This window comes from Amblyomma mixtum, chromosome 2 (genome assembly GCF_055824585.1).
Source record: "Amblyomma mixtum isolate Tamu chromosome 2, ASM5582458v1, whole genome shotgun sequence".
Classification (NCBI taxonomy): domain Eukaryota; kingdom Metazoa; phylum Arthropoda; class Arachnida; order Ixodida; family Ixodidae; genus Amblyomma; species Amblyomma mixtum.
The window spans coordinates 9,959,297-9,977,543 of NC_143013.1; the positions used below are offsets into that span (position 1 = coordinate 9,959,297).

At 45.3% G+C, this 18,247-nt stretch overlaps 1 protein-coding gene across 3 annotated transcripts in view; it reads left to right on the forward strand.

The window, feature by feature from the left end:
* Window positions 1–18,247, forward strand: part of hlk (hulk) — a 110,876-nt gene that overhangs the window by 85,038 nt on the left and 7,591 nt on the right. For 2 of the 3 annotated variants that reach the window (XM_089570418.1, XM_089570420.1), the window contains exons 22-30: window positions 1,308–1,490; window positions 8,287–8,427; window positions 10,208–10,429; window positions 11,849–11,986; window positions 12,894–13,082; window positions 13,679–13,810; window positions 14,700–14,882; window positions 15,812–15,952; window positions 17,633–17,815. In XM_089570418.1, the coding sequence (XP_089426544.1) occupies window positions 1,308–1,490; window positions 8,287–8,427; window positions 10,208–10,429; window positions 11,849–11,986; window positions 12,894–13,082; window positions 13,679–13,810; window positions 14,700–14,882; window positions 15,812–15,952; window positions 17,633–17,815 (1,512 nt within the window). The remainder of the gene's footprint in view (window positions 1–1,307; window positions 1,491–8,286; window positions 8,428–10,207; window positions 10,430–11,848; window positions 11,987–12,893; window positions 13,083–13,678; window positions 13,811–14,699; window positions 14,883–15,811; window positions 15,953–17,632; window positions 17,816–18,247) is intronic. The other variant, XM_089570419.1, reaches the window with a different exon arrangement.

Consider the following 18,247-nt stretch of genomic DNA (forward strand, 5'->3'; position numbering starts at 1 on the left):
GTTCTAATTTCTTCTCCCGGAAAAGGGAATAATGCTTCATAGGTCTATGTTTTATATTTCATACTTTAGCTTAGAAGGAAAAGGCACGCTGTCAACGTTGTGTTTGGCGCTTGGCGTCTTTATAGTCGGATACAACTTAAGTCTGCAGTGAAGCTGCGCCTACATTCACGACCGCCGCACAGATTTCCCCCACGACGAAAAAAATAGCCCGTTGTTTAAACTTTTCTTGTTACCTAAACAAAAAACTAATCGCTAGCAAAAAATTACAAGCTCTAGAATTTTGACACCTGGCTAGTTTAGTATAGTCAAACATTAAAAAGTTGATTTCGTTTATTATTGCGATTGGCCAGCGGAGTATTTATTATTATTTATTACAGATACCTGCAGTGCCCGAGGGCATTATTGCAAGGGGGGGGACACAATAACTTCTGCTCATTTGGCCGAAAGTACACATGATAACAGAAATACAATCACACAACTAATAGATGAGGAAAAGCATGCACTTAAGGAAGACAACCACGCTCCACAAATAAAATGACACTAATGAAATGAAAATGAAACGCGCAAGACAACTGCGCGCCACGTCACACATCAGATACAGTACGCCGCAGACCGTGGCCCAGTGTTAGACACAGCCGTTTTTTTTTTAGTTGTACCCTATTATAGTTCCCTATAGATGTGTACGCCACTAGCTATCTTATTTGCGTGTCTGCTTTTGCGGCACCCGCTGTATGCTCGACCGGTTTGGGGGGGGGGGGGGGGGGGGGGGGGATGTCTACAGTATAAAGGTATTGCTAACTCTCGATACATTAGTGGTGCGGGCGAACTCAATCTACAGTATGCATGTTTTGCTTGACTCTAAAGCAAGGTTTTCACTGCGTCAGCAGTATAGCTCTTGTTTCCACAAAAGCGCACTGTTGTTGGTGTAGTGAGCGGAGCGTAGGAGTGCGAGAGGGAGATGCGAAAGACAGAGGAGGAGTACTCAGCAGCAGCTCCCCTAGCGGGAGCGCAAAGAACGCGCGGGTTTTGTGTTTCTTACTGGTATTAAAAGCAAAATCGGCAAGACACAATTAAAAGACAAATATTGAAAGCGAATATGAAAAAAAAACACGAAAAGTTGGCGTATGCTCAAAAGTCGTTTTCAGCTTTAGTTGAGAAATGACTAAAAAAACTCGCATTCTTGTTCAAACCAGCTGTTCCCTTTTAGATTTGAGAGACCTGTACCTCCCAGTGTACTGCTCAGGGTTGACAGCAGTGAAATGTGTAAATATCGCGACTTGTTTTATTCCGTTTCTATGCGCGTAAAGACCTCGAGGATGACGACGAGAGTAAGGAGATGTTGATGCACCTGGAGAACATCGACGACGACTGCAGCGACTACGAGGTGCACCTGGTGAAGATGCAGGACAACCTGATGGCCAAGAAGTACGGCATCCGCAACCCTCCGGGCCTCGCCTACTTCCGCCACGGAAAACACCTCAGGTTCACCGGTGAGTCGCCGGAATAGAGACTGCTTGCATAAATGCATTTCTAAGGCTAAAGCCTTTAATGCCTCATAGTTGTCGACAGGAGGCTGTCGAGAAAAGGTTTTCAGCAGAAGGTTGTCAGCAGAGGTGTCACGCTTTTCGGTTGGTTGAAATGGTTATGACGTCAGAGTGCACGGATTCGCAGTAATGAGCTCACCCACGGATGTCTGACGCCCCCTTTCGGAGCAGACGACAACTAATGAAATAGCTGTCGTCCGCTCCGACAGGGGGCGTAAGGCGTCCGTGGGTGACCACATTACACACCTCATTACTGCGAACAGAGCCACGGATACAACCGAACTCATCGAAGCAGAAAGAGAGTCGTGCTAAAGAAGCAGTCAAAGTCGGCAGTCAAAGTGTGTATTGTAATGTGTAGTCAAAGTATGTAGTCAAATAAAGCACTAGTGCAGCAAAAACAGCCTCGCAGTCAATTCCAAACAGTGCGCCAGGAAAGGCTTTCGCCTTGCAGCACTTTAGAGAGCCAAATTGTCCCTTGAATTTTTTCAGATGCAATGAGCGCACATAATGCAGTCGGTTCTCGATATTTCTAACTCGAAAGGGAGCAAAATTTCTGAGATTTGTGAGTTCCAAGGAAAGCCTTTGTTAGTACAACCATAGTCCTTCAATGCTTTTTCTGGTCACGAAACTCCTCCGTAACTCTATGGGAGAGGTTCATATACCGCCCGCGCCTGCCGCGGCGCGGCGCCACGGGGCACTGAAGGGCATCATTCGGCGAGCTCAGCGCTGTCGCGACCGGTCAGAAAGCGTCGCCGCTCGTTATCAGAGTGCGAATTTCACCGCCTGCTGCTCTGTCTGTTCACCTGACTCTCTGCAGTTCTCTGCTAAATGTTTCTTCATATCTACTCTGTTGCAAAACACGGGTTGTCTGCTCTCTCTATTACATGTTCATTTGCTCCTCTTGACTTAAGCTTCATTCCTCTGTTTGTGACTGCTGTGTGCGTAATATTCATTTTTGCTGTGTGCATCAAAAGGGTAATCCCCTATGTTCTTCGGCAAACGCACAAGACCATGTAGAACTTTCACATGCCTTGCTGCCGATGCAAGCTGTTATATCTGTTTATTGTTCATCACAGCTCGATGTATAGATGTATCACACATGCGCATGTATGCATAAGCGCTTTGTACTTTGGCCACTGCTGCTTGAGCTGCTAAAAGGCGTCTGGCAGAATTGTAAAATAAAACATCAGATTGTGTTTGCTCTTCAGTTCATGCAACTCCTTGTTTTGTCTTGTAATTGCCGCTATCATCTTAATTTCCACTGCTAACTGAAATGTTCCGAATCTGCTAATTGAAATGTTCTTAATTTTATCTTAACATTTGTTAGCCTCAAAGTTTTCATCTCATAAGTGCTAGCACCAACTGTCCTCTTCGTTTTGGGGAATGAGTTCAAATGCAGACTGCTTGCTAATCATCCTGCACCTCATTCTTGTTTGGCTGCTTTTATTGCTATGGTCAGGGATTCCTGTCACAATATTGGCCTCGATAAAGGCATTAATGTTAGCATGAATTTCTTTTCTATGTAAGTGCATTGAACATTACTCTCATTCTCTATATTAATTGTACCACTATTTTATTTTTAATTTCATCTTTTATATTTGCATTGTCAATCAAGACATTCTATTTTTCTCTGCTCGCATACACGAGTCAGCTGGCAGATTTGACGATTGCTTTATTGTGCTTTGTATATATGAGGTTTACTACAAGACGATCGCTTCCCTGGATTGCCACGTGCTGTTGCAATACTACATGTCACTGATTTGTTACATATAAACACGGCTGTCTGTTAACACTGACTTGCTATTGCTTTTCATCAGTTATTCATATTTAGTTTTCTCATGCCTACTGTGTATAATTCCATTTTTTTTTGCAGATTGGATGCGATGGCGCAAAAATATGTACGTTTGTAATTAATAATAGCTTTTTGATTGAGTGAGTATTGCAAATAAAATACAATTTTTGAACTGCATTACGAGGAGCATTAAAAATAGGTTTGGCCTGTGGTAAATTGACACCTACGAATTTGCCAATTAATTAGGCCAATGCGCCTACTGTGCCAGTCATATAGAATTTTCGGGTGGGAGAACTGCCAACAGTTCCTCTTAGCATGCAAGAAAAATTTGGTTGAGACACACAGGTCAGAGATATGGTCCACGACTGATGAGCCGCTGACCGTATGCATGAGGTGTACGGCAGTTAGTAAAACAGATGCCTGCTACAAACAATGCACTGTTACAACAGCTTAAAAATGAACCCAAGTCAAAGAAGATAGGGCACTAACGAATACACAACTGAACAAATACAGAAGAGTTAAACGTAAGGGTTCGAAGTATAAGACATCAGAATAATGCCTACAGAACTAGTGACAGCTACAATAAGGACTTGAAGACGTTAGCTCGTAAAACAATTGAAAGTGAGGTATGTAGGGAGGGGAAAAAAGGAGAGGTCAATATAGAGGGGAAACGAGTGCTTATCTGCAGGGATGGCAATCTCCTATTCGAAGGAGGGTAGGTCGTTGCGGGGCTGATTCAGTGGCGAGGACGTTGGAGGACCAGAGCCTGATGTTGGCTTATCATGGGGCCTCGGGGTAACGAGGGTTGACGTGGTAGGTTCTGATCGTAGTCCCGATCGCTAGCCGATCACGTCCTTGCCTGATGCACGCTCCCGTCTGCACGCATCGACTAGCCCAAATGCTCTGTCCGGCCCTGCGCTTACACTGCCGCCGTATCTTTTACCCTCACGTGCACCGTCCACAAAATTACTTTCACATCGCCTTATAAGCCGCATGCGGTCATTCCCCGCGTGACTGCGTCCTTGGCATTTAGGAGACGCAAGCTCTGAAGGACGCGGTGAGGCCGTCCACCCATTCCGACGACCGGCGCCAGAAAAACAGAGGGGATACCGCGGGGGTCCCGAATTTAGTGACAGGAGCATATATTTTTAAGGCTGCAGTTCTCATGTTTCTCCTAATGACAAGGCTCCTAATGACAAGCTGACAACAGTGTCAGCTGTAATCGGTTCAAGAAGAATTAAGTTAAAAAAAATTGTCGTGAATTAAGAAACAAATGCGCTGAAAATCATTGCCTCGCATGTTTGCAACGACCACGAATGCTGATTTAGTGATTTAGATACACGACAGCCAAAAATGACAGAGCCCTTTCATATGCGGAAGCTGAATTAAAGCAAAAATCACACGATGAAACTTAGCGCGCGTTCCTTATGTGTCACATATATGCAGCCGTGAGCACGGAGTCTTTCGTTGATCAAGCCATCACGGTCATGCTTGCTACTCTTAAAACTGCGACAAAAAGGGGCAAAATACGAAGCCCGTTGCGCAAGCCATCATATGCTTACTTTCGAGCCCGGACGGGCATCGCGTGCCCCAGTTCCCACAAGAAAGCTGCCTTATAAATTCAAAAGCACCGGCTATGTATACGCTTCTTGAAAGCGGACTCACGCTTGAGCTGTCAGACCAGAGTTGGGAGGTGTTGAATGGGGACTGCGGTCATGTTTCTGCTCGTATTTCGCCAACTGCAAGCTAGCGGTTACGCGCTTCAAGATTTGAGATCGAAAACAGCGATGCGAAGGCAGGAGACAAGCAACTGTCTTTGTAGCGCGTATCGCTTTCTTCTGGCAATATCGTTAGCTTTTTATCGCGCCTACAGGGCGTTAGTGTGCTGCATCACGTTCAAAAATGTAACAGGGCCATTTTGAGAATAAACAAGTAGCTGCGCATTTCTACACAAATCGTCTGCTTCAGAGAAGTATCTGTATGTCGCTACGTCATCATTTCCTTCCCATTTCCTCCCTGATTAAAGTTCGTCATATTCTCGTTAGACTAGATTGGAAGGAAAGCTAAACCGACTGTCGCTGAAATTTTCGAGTAATCGGGTGAAAATACCTCGCGTGATGCAAAGCCGGCTGGGGCGGGCAGGCGGCTGCGCCGCTGCTCGGTGCCCTCCAGTACCCTCCAGTAGAGTTACTGTACATGCTACCAAAGGTAGCAGAGTTGCGCGTCTGTTTTCCCTCGCCGCTCCGAACGCCATTCGCCGAGAGGCGGTCACATGATTTTCGTGACGTCGTGTGTTCTACACTCCGCGGAGAAGCCGACTTCACAGGTGTAGCGCCGAGCGAACCCTTGTCAGCTCGACGCCTCATGTGAGCCCGCGCTGTCGGCTGCATTCATTTGTTTTCTGTGCACACCTGTGGCGTCAGGTTTGGGGTTCTGTAGTGGCAGTGACGGACGCAGTCGTCGGCTATGACTGGTTGCAGTGCGCCAAACTGCAGCAACCGCACGGGAAACGGCAAAGCGTTTTACGCAGTGCCATGCGGAAGGTCGGCGGCCGAAGTGCGTCGGCGCCTCAAGTGGCTCTTGAGAATGAACCTCTCCTGTTTGCGGCTGTGAAAGGCTTACGGCATATATAAATAAATAAAAATTTCTAACATGTTCCAAGATCTACGAGTGCCATCCCAACCATCATTTGCCTGTTTCGACAGCGAAATCAGAATTGCATTGGTAAAAACATTTTTCATGTGTCGACATTTGTTTACCTTGAACAAATCATTAGTTTTTTTTCTAACTTACATGCATTATCAAATAAGGAACAGGCAACGAAAATCTTGTTTGTCTATATCTTTCACTTAGTGTCCTTATATGGATACTAGTTTAAGCCTATACCTGTCCCTCGAAGCAGTATTTGTAGCATATCACTGCATTAAAATTGCACAGAATTTAGTCTGCATCTGCAACTTTTTGGCCATTCACTAGGGCAGGCTCTGTTACTCTACTGCTGCTTCGAGCCTTCTGTAGTGATGGTTCGAGGTGAAATATAAGGGACAATGAATGTTCAAGAAGCAAATTCCATGCAATTTGGCTGCATTTCGATGCCAGTCTCACCTGCATAAACATTTAATTTGCCTATGCAGCCGCTGCGGTGGCTTAGTGGTTATAGCTCTCGGCTGCTCACCCGCGACGCAGGTTCGATCCCGGTCGCGGCTGTGTCGAATTTCGATGCAGCCGAAATTCTAGAGGCCATGTACTGTTTCCTGTCATAGCCTGAGTCGCTTTGGGCAGATAAACCCCCCTAAACCATTTGTCAGCCATTGCTATAAAATATTGTTCTTAGTAAAAATGCCCTTAAGAACAATGTGACAAGGATTAAGTGAGAGATGTGAGGATAGGATAGACAAAAATCGCATGTAAACAAGCGTGTAAATCTTGATGCCGCGAATAATTTCAGCTAGAAGACAGCAAATCAGCCTATAACCTCGGCTTTAAAAAGATCCAGGAGTCGCGAAATGTTTTGATACTGCGACCTAAGCCGAATCTGCGAGGAAGGGGTACAAAAATGCAAAGCGGAACATTAAATTTGTTTTTCCGAGCAATAAGGATGAAGCAGGCAGGAAAACCTACCACAGTAATCAACAACTATTGTAATTTAATAACTAAGGTGAAACGATAGTGCTTTTCGATAAAAAATGAGGAGAGTTAAAGAATATCTACGTGTAAGAGTACTTTCAAGGTCCTTTAAAGATCCGCCCTATCACTGCAGTTAGCAACGGGGTACATTTTGTGAAATGTGTTGGCAAGCAATTGAGTGTTAATTTTTTCGTTATGTCAGACTCGCCTCGTTCAATGCATTGGCATTGCTTTAGTCTGCTTGCCTACAACAATTTGCACAATTATTTTAATGTGGTTCTAGAGAGAGGCGTTTTCGTATTTTCCGCGCCTAACTCGTACAGAACACGCGCCGGTGCTAGTTGTGAAAAAAGCAATTCATCGCTATACTCTTTTTGTTCTTAAGACGTGCACGCAGGAAGACAGGATGGGACAGACGCTGTCTCATCTGGAACGGAACTGATCGTTCTTCTGAAATTACTGGTTCCAGAAAGAAAAAAAAACTCGCAGGCCGTTTCCAGTCTTTTTTCGTCAGTTTGTCATGATTGCGATTTGCTGTTAACCTTTGGCGATTTTTTTTTCGTGCTGTATGTACACCAGCGGCAAATCACAGATTAGTTTTCAGCGCTACGTTTAGAAACTTGCCATCAAGTCAATCTATTTAAAGGAGAAAAAAAAAAGCCCAAGCGCCCTACACAGCGAGCTACGCAGCCCCTGTACGTACGGGAAGTGGCTTTCCCGCACAGCTTGGAACATGATGGCGGACCTTCGCGCGCAACTCTGCTCCCTGCGGGAGCATATACAGGAACTCTACCCTCCAGTGCCCAGCGGCGCCTCTAGCGGCCAGCGCCGACCCTATATGAAACTGAGGCGGGAGTTTCGTGACCAGAAAAAAGCATTGAAGGACTATGGTACAACTTAGGTTGATGGGACCAAAGCGCAAGTTGAACAAACCGGAAGTTCGAATTAATCTTGTTAGAATTGACGACGTTCAGTTCATATGCCCGCGAACAACAATAAGGAACTGGGACTTTAAAAAAGGTCACCTCGTTCAAAACTTTCTAATGATGCCTTTATACTAACTACTAATGCTCAGTGTAAGTACTAACGAAAGGAGTAGTTATCTGTAAAATAAACACGTTGTTCTTTTATACTTGTATTTAGAATTAAATTACTATCTACTGCTCTCTGATTACCTCCAACCACGTTTTCTATTTTTGCTATTCGCGCTTAATTGCCTTTTCTGCATTTGACACCCCCCCCCCGGGTCAAAATTTTTGTGCCCGGGTAGAGCCAGCTATTATTTGCTCTACGAGAGGTATGTTTTCTTTTTTTTTTTAACAGGTGATCTTTTCGACGAAGAGGAAGTGCTCGAGTGGCTCACCAATCCAGAGAACATGGAAATGGATGACGCCATCGAGAGGGTGAACAAGCGAATGTTCGAAAGGATCCTGGCCAAGTCTGAGTACCTCACTGTTTTCTTCTGTAAGATTACGTTCGCCACACTTTTCCATTGCTTGAAAACCGTGATTAAAAACTTCTGCCTCGTTTTGTTCTTTATTAATCCAATGCAATGTGCAGACCTAGGGATTTTACTAATGGGCCGGAGATGATTTACTAACTAAATACTGTTTGCGTGACGGGAACTGGACGAAGATGCGACGATCACAAACATTGCTACTTATAATCATTCTAGTGAATATGTTAATTTCAGAGGTATGAAGGATAAATTCATGTATTAGGAGCACAAAAAAGATCTAGAAAAAGAATGAAACGAATAGTTTAGAGGCTTGTGAATTCAAATGTGTTTAATTTTTTGCTTGCTTACAAGACAGAAGTCTTCCAATTGAAATTACCCTAATAATTGAAGGACGTTTTTGGATAATAATAGTGAATTAAGTAATCAAGAGTAAAAGAATAAATAAATCAGTCTAAAAACTCATGTGGTCGACAGTTCCCGGTTTTTGCTGCCTATTTTTGCTTGTGCATTCTTTTAGCGGGGATTCTTTTAGCAGGGACAAATGTTTGAGCATATTTGCACACAATGAAGATTAATGGAACAATGAACCAAAAGGGAATGTAAAAAGTGGTCCAGAGGTCTAATAATTCAGTTATAGAACTTTTGCTTTATTTTAACTTGAAAGGCTAGAATCTTTCAACCGAGATCATCCCACTTGGTTAAAGAACGTTTCCGCTCAATAAGAATAGCTGAAATGGTGATTGAAAAAACAAACAAACAAAGGGGCTGAAACAACTGATCTAGAAGGTCGCCAGTCTCATGTTCTTACTATTCTTTTCCTGTTTGAAAGGCTTCTAGTTAACAGGGAAAGACGGCCTCGTTGGTGGTTCGAACTTGTATGCATATTAAACAAGTGTAACCGTTGAATTCACACACATAAAGGAAGGTAGGACTGGGCCCATTGGACAAGAAAGTAGCATAATAACAGGGAAATGCGGGCTAGTTAGGGTTCGAACCTGTATGCATATACAACGCGTTCCTTCCTGTCTGTTTTTTTTTCCTCGGCCAGTCATTCGCGCGGTTACAATATCCATGAAAGGCGGCTGTCTGTCTATTCATATGACACCATTTGTGTTAAAAAAAAAATATTCCAGTGGCTTAGCTCGGCTATGCCAGGATATACGTATCGAAAGCGAGCGCAGCGACGAGGCGCGCGGTGTGACGTCATACCGAACGGCTGCCGGCGGCTCCGCGACGAGAGGCGCGGTGTGACATCATGCAGGTGGCGCGGTGAGCACGCGGCGTCTAGCGGCGTCCGCCAGCGGCGGCGGTTGCTAGGCAACGGCTCAAGGTCGGTCTCTGTGCCTCCTCGGAGCATCGCCACAGCGAAATCTCAAGTTCGTGCCCAATGTAGCTTTCGCTACAAAAAAATGCGCACATGCACAACGAAAATCTCAGTGCAGCTGCTGCAGAATTTCATTCTCACCGACTGCACATAGAAGCCGCGGTATCCTTTCGAGGTTCTATCTTGTACTACTTCTTATTCTTCTTCCAAGCTAACCTGTATAACATGGATAACCTATCCCAGTATCTGTGCAGCCATGCACCAGTGTGCGCTTATAAAGAGGCACTCAAATTAAGTTCGGAACTGAACTGCTATTATCCCTGATAACTATGCAGTGCAGGCGCAGAAGTGTTGCCACAAAAAAAGCTGGCTTAAAAACTTCGTAATTAAAATGTTAATTATAATTTTCGCACATGAGTAACATGAACGAAAGCGGCCGCGTGGTTGTCCTTTCTCTGCAGACAGCAAGACGGGTTGCAAGCAGTGCGTCAAGGTTCTCGAGGAGCTGGAGAAGATCGACGACGACGCGGACGCGCACGGCATCAACATGGTGAAGATCGACGACATGGCGCTGGCCAAGAAGTACGGCGTGTTCGCCATCCCGGCCATCCTCTTCTTCCGCAACGACGACAAAGATCCCGTCATCTACGCCGGTCGGTGGCTCTCCTCCGGTGACGACGGTGGTGTGCAGCCTACGGTAGCTGCATGCCGCCTCTACTCAGTGCGCAGGGCGCAGAGCGAAAGTCAGTTTTCGACCGCCCGCCACGGCCGCCTGGCGTCATGGCGTTGCAGCGCGCGTGCATCCTGTCGTGCGCGCTGCAACATCATGAGCAGGTTATAACTTGCTGAGTGCAGTGTCCGTTTGGCACTTAACCTTGAAGGGCGGTCGAAAATACAGTCTATCAAACAAAAAAAGAATCAGTGACACCAGTCGAGATGCGGGTAGTTTGCCAAATTGTCTTCCGATCAAGGCAGGCTCATCAGATTATTATTTGCCCTTCACTTTCTGCTCGAGTTTTTACGGCGGAAAGTCTGACCTGATCTCGGAACGCGGTGAGACACAAGTTAAGCTCTTGTTACCTCTACATTCCACCGCAACAGAACCAAATCCTGCCGGCCTGCGCATTGTGCTGATACCTGCGGCTTTCTCTTTGAGGCTTGTATTAGTTTTGAGATTATACTAGAACGACGCGTAATGAAAGTGAGGTGCGAAGTGCAGAATAACGACGGTACAGACCGTAGCAGGGAAATTTTGGAAATCAGGCAACAGAAGTTAACTCTTATAATTAATCACTCTGGCGAAAGTGGCGCAGTTCGCCATCCTGAGTAATGTGCAAGCAAAATGATTAGATTCCGAAGAGTCCGTTTGTTACTTTCCTTGCTATGTATGCTCCTGACTTCACATTACTCACCGTGACATGACTACATGGAGCACACTGTGTTTGGCGCGGTGGACAAAACAAAGAAAGACAGAACAACCAGACATGCTATGTTCTCTCTCCGTCCTATCCATCGTCCCCGAGCGCCGCTTACACTATGTCGTCAAAGCACCACCTATAGCCGAACAGCACACGTTAACTGTTAAACGTTATTGAAAATGGCAGGTGAAGCAAGACTATGCCAATGCATCTGTTGGACATTGCCCCTTTCGAGTTGTCTTGTTCTTGTGTAACTGTTGAACACGTACATTTCCGAAGCCTCAGAGGCCCGAAGCTCCCCAAGCACTCAACCAAGTATCAAAGAGCATAACACTAGCCAAAAACAAAGCGCATTTGATGGCTATAAATCCATGTATTCACATTTCCCACCGTCCGACACGGCTTGCAAATCGACTCAAACTCCATCTAGATCTTTGTAAGCATATACACCTTTGGAAACGCACACCCTAGATGCGGTGTAAAAAGGGAATTTCGCTCTTGTGCCTGGGCAAAGCTCTGCTTCATGCTCTCGCCGTGCTTGCTTCGCTGAGTCGCAGTCTAACTGGTGTTGCTTGCTGTTTCGCACTCTCATAGTTGGAGAAAGACGAGAGAAAAAATAAAAAGCGAGCTCAAATTACGTCTTGTACCTAAACGTTGTCACACTTTGCACCTTTCGTCTTCAAGGTGACTTCAAGAGTGGCGAACGCATCCTCGAGTGGATTCTGCTCCAGAAGAATCCCGGGAGTGAGATCATCGAAGAAGTGGACGGAGACGGACTCAAGAAGCTCATTAAGGCAGCAAAGTACCTGGCGGTTTTATTCTGTGAGTGCCCGATGTATGTACAGCATGTGCCTATGGTAATTTGGACGAGCACGTATGTTTTGACAGATCAGGAGGCAGCCTCTGGGTTGGACACACTTCTGCGTGCGCTGTCACATTTGAACACGTTCTGTCCAATTAGGAGAGATTTTTGGACTGTTAGCGCCGATAGATACGTCAGAGACAGTGCCTTGTCCTTACACAATTCAGCATCTGATACTGTTGACTAGCGACAGCTTCACCTAGATGTTCGGGCAGTGCCGTGATTAGTTTCTGTGTCTACTTAATGCGAAGGGGTAATCTCGATAGCAGAACCTTACTTTGGGCGCTTGGCTACAGGTTTGGCGTATTCCTTGGGCCGTTCAGGCATTACTTGATTCATACGGTACGGTACGGTACGGTACGGTACGGTATGATATTGTATTGTATGGTATGGTATGGTATGGTATGGTATGGTATGGTATGGTATGGTATGGTATGGTATGGTATGGTATGGTATGGTATGGTATGGTATGGTATGGTATGGTATGGTATGCGCACTCGATTCTCTTCGTACTTCACGACCCACCTTAGCCCTTTTTCTTCGCTTGTTCCCCGTCACCCAGAGCAGGGCTAGAGATTGAGAGCTCACGCTGACCTCCCAGTCTTTCTTTAAAACCCACTCCCTCTAAGTGTGCGTGTGAGGGGAGGGGGGAATAATCCCCTACCCCCTTTTTATTTCCTTCATCTCATCCTTCATTGTAAGATTCAGCTGTCCACCCAGAATGAGACAATTACCTTGTCTTTCCTTTCGTCATAACGTCCGCATCCTCCTTTAGATAGATTTTTCGTTAATGTCTGCCAAAGCGTTAAGTTCCCGGTCCTTCGTGTGACACGCACGTTGGGTGCATGTATTTCTGGCGTCCTACAGATTCGGAAGGTTCCGACTGTGAGGAGTGCAAAACGATCCTGGACGAGCTGGAGAACATCGACGACGACACGGATCGCCACGGCATCCAGTTTGTCAAGACAACTGACATTGCCATGGCACAGGAGTACGGTGTGAAGGAACTTCCGGCGCTTGTCTATTTCGAAAACCAGATTCCAAACGTGTACGAAGGTAAGCCAATCTATTGTTGCAGTAACCGCACTTCATCACTGTACTACAAGGAGATCATAAGTCCGCAGAACCTTCACAAATACGACTTGACGGCTATACTGGCTTAATATTATATGGGACTGGACCATTTGGTAAATTTGCACCATGGTAGTGCGAACACAGAGCCAAGAACAGTAAACGGTGCAGCAGACGAAATAGGAAAACTATAATGAGGTATATTTCGTCTGCTACACTGTCTCTTGTCCTCTGTTCGACGCTTCTGTCTGCCAACTTTAGTGACTGGCCCAGCTCTAAACCAGTTACGCGATTGAAGTCATAAAGCCCCTTTATGTCTCTATAGAGCTTTTCCGAAACGATAATGCTACATGTTGCAGACGAATCGATCTAAAAAGTCCTTGATAATATTATTAAGCCGTTTAACTGTCCTTTCATTAAGCGATAAGCACGAGGTAAAGAAATGGTGAACATCTGTATGTTTTCAACGAATTCATTTACTAATCCAACAGTGACGAAGTGTGCTGTTATATAACTCACGAACCCGCAATTCTTTGTTGCGGATTGTCGAAAGACCTGTTGAACTTTCTCCCGACATGCAGGTGACCTCAGCGCAGAGGAGGAAGTGTTACAATGGCTCGTCTTGCAAAAATCGGAGGACACGATTGAAACTGTGAACCGCGACATGATGGATCGTCTCATTGAGGAAACTCAGTATTTGGCCGTCTTCTTCTGTGAGTCATGCCTTGCTCGTGACTGCACTTTCGATGCGCCCATTTCGATCCCACAGATTGTTTCCCAAAGCATCGTCCACTTTGAAACTGCTCGTAAGCACTTTCAAAGCCTTGCACGCTGATACCTGTGACCACAGACGATCTCTACCCGTTCCTCTGTACACTTAGTTCGAAGTTGTGGTGTGTGTTGTTTCTGTTGTTGTTCATGTGATCAACCCCTGTCCGCTGTTTCTAGGAACGATTCGTTGAAGACACCTGACCTCCGTGCTGATGAAGCTGTTGCATGGTGTTCTCCCATGCATGCAACAGATGAGTGTTGGTGCATGGAAGCGGCGTGCGTATTGTGGGTGGGCGAAAAAATCAATTCGGCAGACCCGCAAGGAATCTCGTAGAAAAGACATGAGATAACATTCTTTTGAGTTTTGTTGAGTTATTTCGCGCCTAATTACGTTCTAACCATCTTTCACGTGCGATAATGATTCATTTCTGCAGTGCTGACCACTTATAATATTTAGCACACATTACCCTTAGTTGTTCCTCTCGAGGATGCGGCAACAACTCAAGGCTGATTTCTGTAATTTAGCCTTCTGTAATGAGAAGATTTCTATGATAATCGCCTTGTAAGGTATCCGGTGCAGCAGGAGAGCTAATAGGGCGATATCTCCTGCATGTTTTGTGTTAAGAGATAAATCAAGAGTGGTGAATTATGACATACAAACAGAAGCGATGCCGTTTTTCGCAACACTAAACTTACAGAACACCAAGTTGAAGAAATCCACCATTCATGACCTCACCTTCGTTTTTTGGAAAGCGAAGCGTTCAGCTGCTTTGCCCGCGATATCGAAGCATATTCGAAGTTTTACAACAAGCTTTTTTCCTTTCCCAACAGACAAGCCGCACTGTAAGGCTTGCGACCAAGCCCTACATGAGCTGGAGAACATAGACGATGATGCGGACCTGTATGGCATTCACATGGTAAAAATTCAAGACCCGTCGCTGGCCAAACGATACGGCATTAAGACGTTCCCAGCTCTTGTCTACTTCCGTAACGCCAACCCACTCATATACGACGGTAAGTCTCCAGGAAGCTGCGATTAGAACATTGTCTGCACTGTCAGACAGTGAACTATGGTGTACCTGGCGGTAGCAGTGTGGCCTAACAATTTCTCGAACTTTTAATAGTGCGGCAGACCTGGAAAATTGAGTGAACGACCACACGACTTGTGCCGCTGTCCAGCTCTACCAGGCACGGCAATTCACTGTCGTCCTAATATCTCACCACATGAGTTCAATATTGTCGTGATGATTCTTCTGATCACCCTATGACCGGCTGCCAATATATATCAATACGTGTATACATAAAGTGTACATGCTGTCGTCTTAGCGTGTTACTTGTGGTCTGCAGAATGAAGTGATGCATCGCTCACCTTACCCAGAAAAAAAAAGTAAGAAAAACCAGAAAAGGCGAACCCGCGTATCAATTGCAACATTCGCCTGCCTTGAATGCCTAGGAAGTCATGCGAATCGAGCGTTGAAATAGATCCGACTTCAGGAATGGCATAGATTTTATGGCATGATTTACTGCGAATTCGCGCCTTTACTCTGACCAGGATGATGAAATCCAAGAGGGGATTCTTCTCAACCGAAAGAAAAATAATAGAATCGTGCCCAAAATAGGACAAAATTATTTTATCGTTTTATCGTAACGACAGATTTTTTCTGTAATACTGTAGTATTTTTCTGTAGTACGGTAATATTTTTGTAGTTATGTCGCTAGGACAAGGGACAGCACAATACTACAAAAAAATTCTGTTGTTGCTACAAAAATTCCTACCGTTACTATAAATTCATGGCCCAATATACCGCAGAAATTCTACTGCGGCGACTGAAAATTTTCTGTTGTGTTTATTTCTCGGTCTCACTGCAGTTGATTCTAATTAGCAGCTCGTGGGCAGCAGAGGCGCTACGCAACATTGTTATAACGAGTAATTTGCCGTCCAGGTGACATCAAGAATGAGGAAGCCGTGCTGGAATGGCTCATTGACGACGACAACAGGGAACTGGCCGACGAAATCGAAGCAGTCAACAAGAGGATGCTCGACAAACTTGTGGACGACTCCCCCTTCCTCGCCGTCCTTTTCTGTAAGCGTACCTTGCAATGCCAGCGTGCGCTGTAAAAGTGTACTGACCTGCACGGCACAGCCCTAGCTTAAGAAGGGCCACGCAACTTGCCATTAGGTTTAAAACTTCAAGCCGCATTTTGAGTGAACGCGGAGCTGTAGCTTTCCATAAACCTCATAGAGCGAGGCTTATGGGGGAATTTAAGGAGAGTTGAATCAAGGTTATGACGAACGTAAGGTATAAAAAAAACAAGCAAACAACAAAAAGAACCAGTCAAGAAGACAAATAATACGTTAGGACTACCACTAGTGCTGTCATCGTTCCTGTTTTGTTTTTTTTTGCGTTTTCAGAATCAGATAATGGAATAAAAAGAAAATATAAGGTGGGCATTTATACAGGAGGTCCCGTAGTCAGTGACTGTACTGAGACCTCCTGTTTCTTTTAATTAATCCCCACTAAGCTCTATGTCTCAACCCATGGAAGCATAATAAACTTGTCTATGTGTCGTTGAAGGGTAGCATGCAGGGCTGGTTGATGAAGGGCAGTAGATTAGAACCCTCTTAAGCAGAAATGAGACACTGATATATACACAAAACGACCGCTACGATTATAGTCCACATAAACGGTGCGAAAGCTAACCTTTTGCTTTACGAAAGTACGCCGTTTAGACTAAGCGCGATCCTCTGTTGTTCGTAAGTATTCTATTCCGTACGTCATACCAGCAGCAGCACCGTGTATTATCGACGCTGCCCTGGAGGTTTCCTTCCCAATACACCCTCAGTCGCAAGTATAGCAATAGCCCTGTGTGTATCTCTGTAGGTCGTTTCTGTTTGAGCCACTAGGAGGCTACTGGCAAATTTATAGTTCATTCTTTAATATCCTTTGTGGTGGCAACCAGCCCTGCTAGTATTTAAGAGCTCTTGTGATCACATCACAGCGCATAACTCGGTTTTACGTTAAATGGATGGTGACACTGATTACAACGACGAGCGTCCATCAACTACCTTAACGAAAAGCGAACCTGCTCGTTGAGTACGCGTAGCTAATAAAGAAATTTCATATCAGTCAATCGGTGTTAGTTGCATTTGACGACAACACAACTAGATACTACCCCGACAACGCCTTTGTACTGCATGGACTATCAGTACAAAGCCTCTTCCATGGGGACGAACATATATCGTCATACTAAACGCATATGCCCTACGTCTCGTAGTAGTTATATTTGAAAAATACGGCACTGAAATAACAGGAATATAATGCTCAAAAGCACGCACACAGTGTAAATTTGTGTGGTTTATCTTCCCATCATTATTGCAAAGCTGTAAGAATAGGATGAAGACAAGCAGTGCCGGTAGGAAAGAACCTCCACTATTGCGAAGTGCGAAAAGTTAGCTAGGCGATGTCTATTTTAGCACTCTGTTCTTGACAATACAAAGTGAAACAAGGGGGGGGGGGGGGGGGGGGGGAAGCTTCAGGGTGCTTGCCAACGTTTCAACAATTCAACAAGAGGATTTGTCTTGGACGAATACAAGTCCTCTTGCAGAAATGTTGTCAAGCACCCTGGGGTTCCCCCTCCCTTGTTCACATTGTGTTGTCAAGAAAGCCATCTACCTGCCCATTCTCCGCCATGGACACCTACTTATCACAGGCAATCCTAATGGCACTGACTAAATACCTTATTCCATTCTCTGATCGTCCCAGACGAAGAAGACTGCGAGGACTGCGAAAAAGTTCTCAAGGAGCTCGAGAACATTGACGACGAGGCCGACGTCTTTGGGATTGACTTCGTGAAGATAAACGACTTCGAAGCGGCGATGCAGTACGGCGTGAGCACATTCCCGACCCTGGTCTACTTCAGGAAGAAGACGCCTGTCGTCTACGACGGTAAGCACGCTTGGCCGCGCGACGCCTCCTCGTCTCCGACGCGTGACGGAAGCGCAGCAACAGCGTAACATCGGAGTATTTTCTTTCTTTACGCGCACCTTACGCCTGCCGAAAAGCGGTAATGAGAACTACGTCACGAAACTATATGCCCCCACGTCACGCATGCTATTATTGTGGAGCACTGGCCTTAACACAATGCGTTGGAATTTGCGTGGTATGGTGCAGGCAGTGACAAAAAAGAGCAAAACGTGAGGCAGCGTGTGAGTATCACGAGTTAGCAATATCGAAAGAATATTGCGTCATTATCCATCTTCGCTATATCCGGTACAAATTTTTCGTTAGATCCGGATATCTACTTTATTGATGCCATCGTATACAGCGCAAGAAGACATCGTTTGACACCACTTCGAATGTTCTACGTCAATTAGTTTG